The sequence below is a fragment of the Micropterus dolomieu genome, linkage group LG13, assembly GCF_021292245.1.
Source record: "Micropterus dolomieu isolate WLL.071019.BEF.003 ecotype Adirondacks linkage group LG13, ASM2129224v1, whole genome shotgun sequence".
In the NCBI taxonomy this organism is placed as follows: Eukaryota; Metazoa; Chordata; class Actinopteri; order Centrarchiformes; family Centrarchidae; genus Micropterus; species Micropterus dolomieu.
This window is the reverse complement of record NC_060162.1, coordinates 26077949-26087642: the sequence shown is the minus strand read 5'-3', so window position 1 is coordinate 26087642 and position 9694 is coordinate 26077949. Positions and strand designations below refer to the sequence as shown.

The following is a 9694-nucleotide window of genomic DNA, read 5'->3' as shown; positions in this document are numbered from 1 at the left end:
ACCAAGCATCATCGAGTCCACCTCTTCTTCTCTGGCCGGAGTCTTGCGCTGACAGCTCGGAACATGGACCACCTGCCGAGTGCTTGATCCTGGATGTAGATAGTTCAGGTCTCTGAATTCCGTGGTCGATATCAGTGCCATTTTCTCCAGACCGACTCCTCAGGAGCAGAATCAAGTCCAAGCTGGGCCAGCATGGCTCCTCTCCTCTTTCCTATCCTCTGAGAGATCACCGCACCCGGCGCCTGGTCCGGTAGTTTGGGCCGGGTGGATCCTGGTCTGCTGCTCTTTAATCCAAAAACCCCCTATTCATCTTCATACTGTACTTATGTCAGAGGTAACGCATGTTTCAGCAAGAAAGCTGGAAAAAAACAGATAAAAAACAAAAGTGTAGTGAAGTTTGAAGGAGCTACCGGCTGCTGCTTCTACAAGCGCTGCCGGTTGCCATAGTAATCAGAAGGTGTCCAGCTGTGTCATCAGCTCAAAGCTACAGAAAACAGTGGGATCCTGGTAAACCATTTACTGTCTAGAGAGGTCTGGTCAGAAACAAGGCCAAGAGGCTAAACTATGCAGAGTAACACGGGACCTGGGGAGCAGAAAAATGGCAGCAGGTGATCTGACTGATTGATTCCTTCTGCAGCAGGACAACGAACCCAAACATACAGCGAAAGTCATATCTTCAACTTAAAGAAGAACAAGGGGTGCTGATCTCAACATCATGGAGTCTGTCTGGGATCACAGGAAGAGAGAGAAGAAACTGAGGCGGCCTGAATCCACAGAAGGACTGAGGGGGGTTCTCCAAGAGGTTTGGGCCGACCTGCCCGCAGAGCTCCTTCAGAAACTATGTGCAAGTGAACCCAGAAGAACTGAGGCAGAGGGTGGTCACACCAGATATCTCTTCTGTTCACTCACTTTGCATTTTGCTAATTGATAAATATATTTAATTAACCGGTCTATCTCTGATGCGGCAGGTCCTTTTGTTAGTCCTGGCTGTGTTTGTGTTTCTGCAGTACTCAGGTTTCTCTTGATCTCAACGAGATGACCTGATTAAATAAAGGTGGTGTAAACACTGTGAATCAATATGGCCCCATTCAGTTACATCCACTTACTTCTTCTTTTTAACTCAAAGAGCTCTGACAAGTTTAGGTTTTTGAACTTAACTGCGTGAGTTTTTTGAAAGTTGAACTTGCATTGATTCATTGTGTGAAAACTTTTGTTAGATATGTGTGCGTTGATTGAACTTTGGTTTGTAAGTTATCAGTTGAAAGGAAAAAGGCGGGTGTGCTGGGACGGGAGCAAGAGAGAAACAATCGAGTTGGAGAGAAACTTTCTTCTTTAAACCATGGCAAAGTTGAAGCATGGACATACTCAACTTATTATGAAAGGACTAGTGCCCGCAGTGGAGGGAGAACCTGACAACAGCCTTAAGTTGATTTAAACTAATTTGGAATTTAAATCCTCTTAACTTTAAGTGGAAAGTAGAATAAATGTTGAGTTGTTTTAATTGAAACTGTGATTTAGAATAATGCAGAAATGTACTGAAATAATACTAAGGGAAGTTTTTCTTGCATTGATAAAGTAAAATAATCATTTGTATTAAGGCAAGTTTATTTGTACAGCACATGTCAGCAACAGGGCGATTCAAAGTGCTTTAAATAAAACATAAAAGCAACACAAGGAAATATGATAAAAGAGACATTATACAATTTTTAAAATGAGTCAAATAAAAATGTATTAGTTTATTTACCTGATAAACCTATTTTTCCACTCATAATTAATGGGTTGCAAATAATCAGGCTTTTCCATTGTCTGGCGTTTTTTGATTTCCCATCTCTCACACCAGTCAAACCTTATTCACGATCCTCACCGTGAACCCAGATTGTTTTAACTCAAAGTATGAAGTTGAAACAAGCTCTAAAAAGTTCCATCAACAAAAAAAAACAACGTTAAGACAACTAGATGCTGTAGTTATAGCAACTTTATGACCTTTATGAGTTGAAACAAAGGCAATCTTCAAGGTGAGTTAACTTGAAGTTAACCTTAAATGCCTTGCAGAGTATAAATGAGAGAGGATCTGTTAGAGGAATGGTGTTCATCCCTCCAATAGAGTTCCACAGACTTGTTCTGCAGGCTGGTGGTGGTCTGACTTCATGCTGCTTTTGTCTCTCTCTCTCTCTCTCTCTCTCTCTCTCTCTCTCTGTGCAGTCAGCAGGGGCCCCTCGCTGCGGCTCTAACTTGATTAAACCCGCAGATGATTCCCGCCGTGGCTGCAGGCCATGTGCTAATCAGCTGATGCGCCACAGCCGCCTCTCCCCTCTATTTAACTCCTGCCCAGTTTAACCCCGCACCGTCCGAGCAGCTCTGCCTCCCTCACCATCACACTTCCCCACTCAGTCGCAGCATGCCTCCGTTTGACAGGAGCCAGCGGCAGAACCAGCCCTTCAAACTGAGGAAGAGCTTCGGTAAATAGCTGAACCACCTGAGAGGCCTGCGGGAGGACAGGTTGGTGTAGACACTTCAACATGTCTGACGGACTGTTTTCTTTTCTCTGTGCAGCTACGAGGAAACAAGAAGTGGCGGGGATCAGGTCCAAGTTCCCCAACAAAATCCCGGTATGTGGGCGGCAGAAGGGACTGCTCCTTTTTCTGAAAGGTCTCTGTCCTCACCTGTCCCTGTTCTCGCAGGTCATCATTGAGCGGTACGGGAGGGAGAAGTATCTGCCTCCGCTGGATAAAACAAAGTTCCTGGTGCCGCACGAACTCACCATGACCCAGTTCGTCACCATCATCAGGTAAAGTGTTTCACGCTGGAATCATTTGGGACGTGACTGAAAACAAGGTCTGGAACAAAGGGCGGCAGGCAGCTCGGGATCGATCATGTTCTCAGTTAATGTGGCCATCTTTCATCTCAAATGTCTCAAACTGTTAGTTTCCTAAAGCTGCGGGGTTTTTCCAGTTAAAAATGAGTTCAAACAACAAATCTTCAACTTTATAAGATGGAACTGTGAAAAGTTAGTCATTACCAATGAATCTATTTGCCTATCAAAGGTTTATTTTTATGCCCATCACAAATCGATTACTCTTTCAGCTCCAGATCACTATATTATCTCACTGGCTGCTGTTGGCTTGCAAAATGTCTTTTCTAACTCTAAAGCAAGAGTGAAAATCTCAAATGTAGTTTTTGGTACTGTTTAATATAAAGATGTTAGTGAACAGACTAATGTCTGTTTGGGCAGTGAGTTAACTGGTGGAGGCGCTGGTCTAATTTCCAACTAAATGTTAATATGATCACCCAGTCATTAAATTAAAGCTGTATATTTTGAGTCTTCAGTTTCCACCTAAATGTCAGTGATGCCTCTTGTTAGTCATGATTACGCAGCAGAAACAGTGTTCCTGTTTCAGTTCCTGAACTTTGAGTCCTAGAATCTTTAGACGACTCAAAGAGCCATCGAGTCCAGATTTCTCAACTTTTTTTTTTTTTTTTTTTTGTTCAATAAATCAACATGTTAAATATAATCTACTCTGCTTTGTGTAAATTATCAGACTTCCCTCCCTTATCACCTGATGGGTTGCAGAACAGCTGATGACCTCAGTTTCTGCTGGTTATCTAGTCCGGTCATGTTGTCCTCTCTGCTGCTGATGCAGAAACCTTTTTAATTACCGTCAACACACTTAAACTGCTTCCAGCTTTTTAATGGACTTCGGTATTTTAGTTGTTAAATGAACTCTGTAGGGACAGGCCTCGAATTAATGTCAGAATCGGAAATGCTCTATTGATCCTGGAGGCGAAATTGTTACAGTTGCTAATCAAGGCCATTAAAGAGAAATGATACTAAAGATGCCAAGTAAAAAATATAAAAGTTATCTCTGCTGTCTGATGCAGACAGTCTTGTTTCCTATGTAAAGGTTGAGAGACTCCTGTCTTTAGAGGTAAAGGGAGTCTGTGGCAAAATTTTCTTAAAGTAAAAATCCAGAAACAACGTCCATGTTGCTCTGGATTATCTACAGAACATGGCGGCTTTATGGGAACTGTTTAAGTCGTTCTATAAAACTTATCAGGAGCCACAGGGGCTCTGTATATTTTAATTACTCTAAATGTGGTATTGAGGCAGAAATCTGCAAAAAAATGAAACCAAAACTAGGATGGTCGTGGGTCTGTCTCTGTGAAAGATCAGCATCTTCCTACTGAAGACTCCTCAGCAGTGTGAGAGCAGACTGAGGAGGGGATCTAGTTCTTTAGACAAACCGAATCAAGAGGATGTCTGACGTGAAACACAGGCTGCTGAAACATTTGCTCAACTTGAAGTCAGGGACAGAACTGCATCTTGTTTCCCATCACCTGCCCTCAGCTTCAGAAACTGACTCATGTGCAGCCGGTGAGGACAGGAGGAAGGACTCCTCTCAGGCTTCAACGTATGAATGTGAAAATGATCTGGATGGGTGACTCCTGATATTCAGAATATAGAAATAATCACACTCAGCCGGAGTCTTGCTGCTCTTCTCAGTTTGACTCTTCACTTTTTGTTGCTTCTCTCCTGATTTCTGGGAACTTCCAGATTTTTCTCGGTCATGATTACGCAGCAGAAAGTTAATAGTCGGCTGGCTGCTCTGGAATCCGTTACTGCTCGAGGTTCAGTAACAGCCTCCGTGATGTCATGAGTCTGTAGCTACGAACAGATGTGAGTAATGAGGCATGACTGTCCAATTCAGTAGTACATGCTAATAGTCTCGTATGTAATATAGTAATTTTATACGCTCTTTTTCCATACTTGGTACTTCAATTGCCTGTTTTCACATTCACCTGCTGAAGGGGTTTCTCTGAGCTCGCCTTCTTTAAATCTCACGAACACCTGGACGTACCTGCAGGATTAATGCCATAACTAGTTTAAGGCCAGTCAGGGTCCAGTAAGATACTTACCCAGGTGAGGTGGAGACTTGAAGCACTCCAGGTCACAATGAGCTGCTTGGTGACGGAGGATATTTTATTTTAGTTTTGAATTGTTTAAATTTTATAGTTTTAGAGGGTGTGTGTGTGTGTGTGTGTGTGTGTGTGTGTGTGTGTGTGTGGTTTTTTTTTTTTTTTTTTTTTGGTTGTTTTTTACAAAGGCATTTGAATTTTGTGTGGAGACAATGATCAAAAACAAACAGTATTCTAAGCGGTGACTACTTGACGTGACAGAATGCTCTCAATTAAGATTAACTTGGCTCAATTCATTTCTTAATTGATCTGATCAACCCTGTTTTCCTGGAGGCGTTTTCTGCCCATCCACATTTTGTTTACAAACCTTTGTTTGTGAGACAGTGTCCATCGTGAGCACACTAAAGACAAACTGCAGTTTTACTCTGAATACTAACAACATTTCTATGTAGGTTGTGAACCTTAAAATGCTTAGAATTCAATGGACTCTGGACCCAGCAGCAGCGTGGTTAAACGGCAGACAACAGCGTCTCCACAGCAGTGCTGATGGCGCTAACAGGCGGCGTGCAGCCTGCAGGATGCCTCATTAATGCCTTTGTCTCCTGTCTCAGGAACAGGATGGCTCTGCTGCCCACTCAGGCTTTCTACCTGCTCATCAACAACAGCGGGCTGCCCAGCATGTCTCTCACCATGGCTCAAGTCTACAAAGACCACCAGGACGAGGACGGCTTCCTCTATATGACCTACGCCTCACAAGAGACCTTCGGGGACAAACTGCTTCCTGCTTCAGATTTTATTCAGCGTTAACGGCCCCCGGCCTCCATCTGCTGTAAATATAAAATATTTTATATATATTTGTTCATGTTGACTATGGATTTTAATAAAAGAATGTGGATCCAATAAATCTTGAGTCAAGCTGAGGTGTGTGTGTGTGGTTTAGGAGGATCATGTGCAGGACTTTTTACAACAAATGGCCTTAACTAGTTTCAAACCTGGGCCCTATGTTCACACACTGCTGCAGAAATCACTAGTAGGTACAAAATGTGACGGCTTCAGCTGGTGAAAGCTCTGTTCCCCTTTTTGTTGTCTTGTGAAAGTCGCAGGACAGGGAAAGTGTAGCTTCAGGCAGCCACAGTGGAGAGAAATTCAATTCAACATCCAACATGCGTGTTGCGCAGACAGATGTGACAGTGCACTGATGAAATTAATAAAACAAAAATCATGATTTACCCACTGTAATATATCTGCAGTTGTGTTTTCATGAACAAAAATAATTTTTTAGCATTGTTTTGATTTTCAGGTGATAATGTTGATTGAATGTACCGGTAGTCAAGGCCTAGTCCACACGGGGATTTTCATAACCGGAGTTTTTCCTCTTTCATTTAAAAAAAAAAAAAAAGTCTACATGAAAACGCAAAAACATGCTATAAAGCGCTGTAAAGAGCACGCCAAACCACCAGCCGGCAATATGACCCTAACCGGAAAGCCACGTTGGCCAGAGCCTAAAGTCGTGGCGCACAATCTGACATCAAACACAGCAGATAAGGGCGCACACTCTGATGTTGCTTTGACCGTCTACACTACAGCACTGCAACCAGTTTCTGAAAATCCTCCTCCTGGCAGGGGGTTTCTGTGTGGACGAACGGCCAAACTGTTCAGAAAAAGTCACGGTTTTGAAAATATCAGTGTTCGTGTAGACAGCGGCACCAGAGGTTTTGCCTTGCGACGTAAGGGGGTAATTTGAGTTCAGTCTCCTCCTCCTGCTTACTGTAGGATGGGACGGCCCTTCAAACAGGATTCTCACCTGTCTGGAAGGGCCACGCCAGTGCATTGTGGGAAAGGAATATTTGCGGTGATGCGGTCACATGTTTGCATCCATGGTTCATTTCAAGAAAGCAGCATCACTTTACTGCAACAGATTTCACTTGGAAGGTCCACAGAGGAGGTGACAGGAGGTTTGGACCGGATGGAAAACAGCACGAGCTGATTTTTTCAGTCTCTCCTGTCAGGACACTAGATGGCAGCAGAGATCCACCAATCAGAGGTCCTTCAGTTTATCCTGCAGAGAGAACTTTTCCTCAGTACTACTCAGATTACAGTATTTGAGGTGCAGCCTTTTTTTTTTTTTTTTAATGTCTAATATAGGGACACTCCCAACACCTGATCTTATAGACCATGATGCATTGCTGCAGATTAAACTACCCAACAGGATTTAAAACATCTGCAGCAGGAAAATGCAACATACATTAATGCAGCAAGTATATTATTCCAGGAACATTATACTGCACTATGAGTACTTTTACTGTAATACTTTAAGTACATTTACATAAGTATGGTTTTGTATGCAGGGCTTTTAACTGTAGCGGAGTATTTGCACAATGTGGTATTACTTTTATGGGATATGTGTCATAGGCATAGGTGTCATTTACACTGGCTGATTTTGTCCCCACCACTGTGTGCCCAGACTGCAAATATTAAAATCACGAAATTCCCTAGTTGTATGGACAGTGGATGGTTGTACTTTCTGACCTCAAAATCATTTTTTTCTCTACATATTCTGAATGTACATGTATCCTGACTTGATACCCACCATGCCTGATTGGGGAGGAAGTAGGTAAATACTGACATTGTCATATGACTCCTATCTTATCTCTAATTGGTGTTGTTACAACTTTCCCCATGTTACAACCATACCCGGTCTCAGTAAAAGTGTGTGTGTTTGTTTGGTGAAAAATAAAAATGAATTATTAAAAATGTAAATAAAACAGTAAATGTGGGTGTGAATGTGTGTTTAATAGACACATTATTTTTAAAAAAACATAAAAAAAAACAACTAAAGAAATCAGTATCAAATGTGAAATTAAAAAAACAAAACAAATAAAGGAACAATTACTAAAATAACAAACAATGAAAATAATAATAATTTGAAAATCTTTCAGAACAATTATTTAATATATTTATCAGTCTAGTCTGAGTTTCCACTGGTTGTCCTCACTTTGTGGCATGAGGGGATCGATTTTGCTGCAATGATTTGGCATTCTGGCGTTACTCTCTCTCTCTCTCCACATTAAACAGTTTTATCTTTTTGTGCAAAGGTCCTGCAGTGATTAAGCCGTTACTTCTCTCTTTGCTAGATTTCATTACAAATGTCATTAGAGGAGTCGACGCCAGCGTTTTTTGTTTTTTTTGTGGATCTCACTTGCTCCTCAGAGTTGCAAAGAAGTTTGGATGATAGTTCACGCTCCATTAACTTTAATGGAATTAACAATACTGATTATGTCCACTGAATCTCCACCAGCTGCCTCCCTGAGGAGGAAACAGAGAGCTCAGAGATCAGCCGGGCACCGTTTAATGTGCAGTTTGACACCATTTCACCAAATCTGAATCCTTTGAGTTCATTTTTAAAAATCTCATTAGATTCATTTTAACATTTGTAAGTAACTAAAGTTAAAAATAAGCAAATCTCTTATAACCAATCCAAATTTGCACTTTTTCTATCTGCTGGCGATATGCACTATCCACTGTTCACTGTGTTTTGTGTGCTCTGTCTGTTGTAGTATGTTGTGACTTGTTGCTGTGAACATGGTAAGCATTCTGCCTGCTGTTTGCATTTAGCTTCACAGAGCTGCTCGCATGGCTGCAGACTCTCAGTTCAACACGTTATCACCAAGGTTTCATCAACCAAACTGTCTTAAAGTTTTATCTCCTGATAGGATGTGCTCTGATTAACACTTATAAACCAGGAGGTTTGAGCTTATTTATTATTCGTCCACTACAGAACTGAACTCGCTCGTTTGTTGTTGTTGCTGCTAACGTCTTGCAAACCGTCCTCACCAGAATAACGGCTGTATAGGTGGATAATGCAGCAGCTTATTACGACCCATATTTAGGTTTTTTGCAACGTGACCCTGGCAGAAGAAGTCAGGTGACGTAGTATAAAGAGCAACAAAGTCCGCGTAAGGAGGTGGTGGGGTGGATGGATGAGCCAAATAAAGCTGTGTGAAAGAAAGTCAAAGGTGACATGTTTGGTGTAAACTTATGTTTTGCAGACGACTTATGTAATAGACTTATTTTAACCCAAACCACCATCTTTTCCGGAACATAACCAAGTAGTTTTGTTGCCTAAACGTAACCCCAAACTACCACCGTTTCACAACGTTTAACACCTGTTAAGCATCACCTGACTTACGTAACTCAATGAAGGTCCGGTTCGCCTGTCGCTGGACTGGTACTTGCTCATACGTGTTGTGCTGGTATGAGGACGTGCTGGATCTTTGCATGACACTTGTTTGGTTCTTTATGTTAACATTTACAACAGTTTTGTTTGTGCAGTACATATGTTCCTGAATACCTTTTTTTAAAATCTAAACCCCCTTTTACAGTATCAGTGTTGAAAAGTGTGGGGGGGGGGGCATAGGGGCTCAGATTAAGGGCGTGAAGAGACACTTAACTTGCGAGAAATCACAATATTAGCTTCACGAGAACGAGACGAGAAGATCCTTAAACAGTGTTTTGAAGATATTCTCATTGCTGATATACGCGGCTCAAAAAAATAAAGGGAACACTAAAATAACACATCCTAGATCTGAATGAATGAAATAATCTCATCCAGACTCTGTCACGTCTGTCTCATGTGCTCAGTGTGAACCTGCTTTCATCTGTGAAGAGCACAGGGCGCCAGTGGCGAATTTGCCAATCTTGGTGTTCTCTGGCAAATGCCAAACGTCCTGCGCGGTGTTGGGCTGTAAGCACAACCCCCACCTGTGGACGTCGGGCCCTC

At 42.1% G+C, this 9694-nt stretch overlaps 1 protein-coding gene across 1 annotated transcript; it reads left to right on the top strand.

Annotated features, from left to right (window-relative positions):
- The first annotated feature begins 2298 nt into the window (after positions 1-2298).
- Positions 2299-5834, top strand: map1lc3c (microtubule-associated protein 1 light chain 3 gamma). Its single transcript, XM_046066014.1, has 4 exons — positions 2299-2459; positions 2554-2609; positions 2682-2788; positions 5526-5834. Exons 1-4 carry the CDS (start codon positions 2399-2401, stop codon positions 5719-5721), a joined length of 420 nt encoding a protein of 139 aa, XP_045921970.1. The 5' UTR covers positions 2299-2398; the 3' UTR covers positions 5722-5834.
- The last annotated feature ends 3860 nt before the right edge of the window (positions 5835-9694 follow it).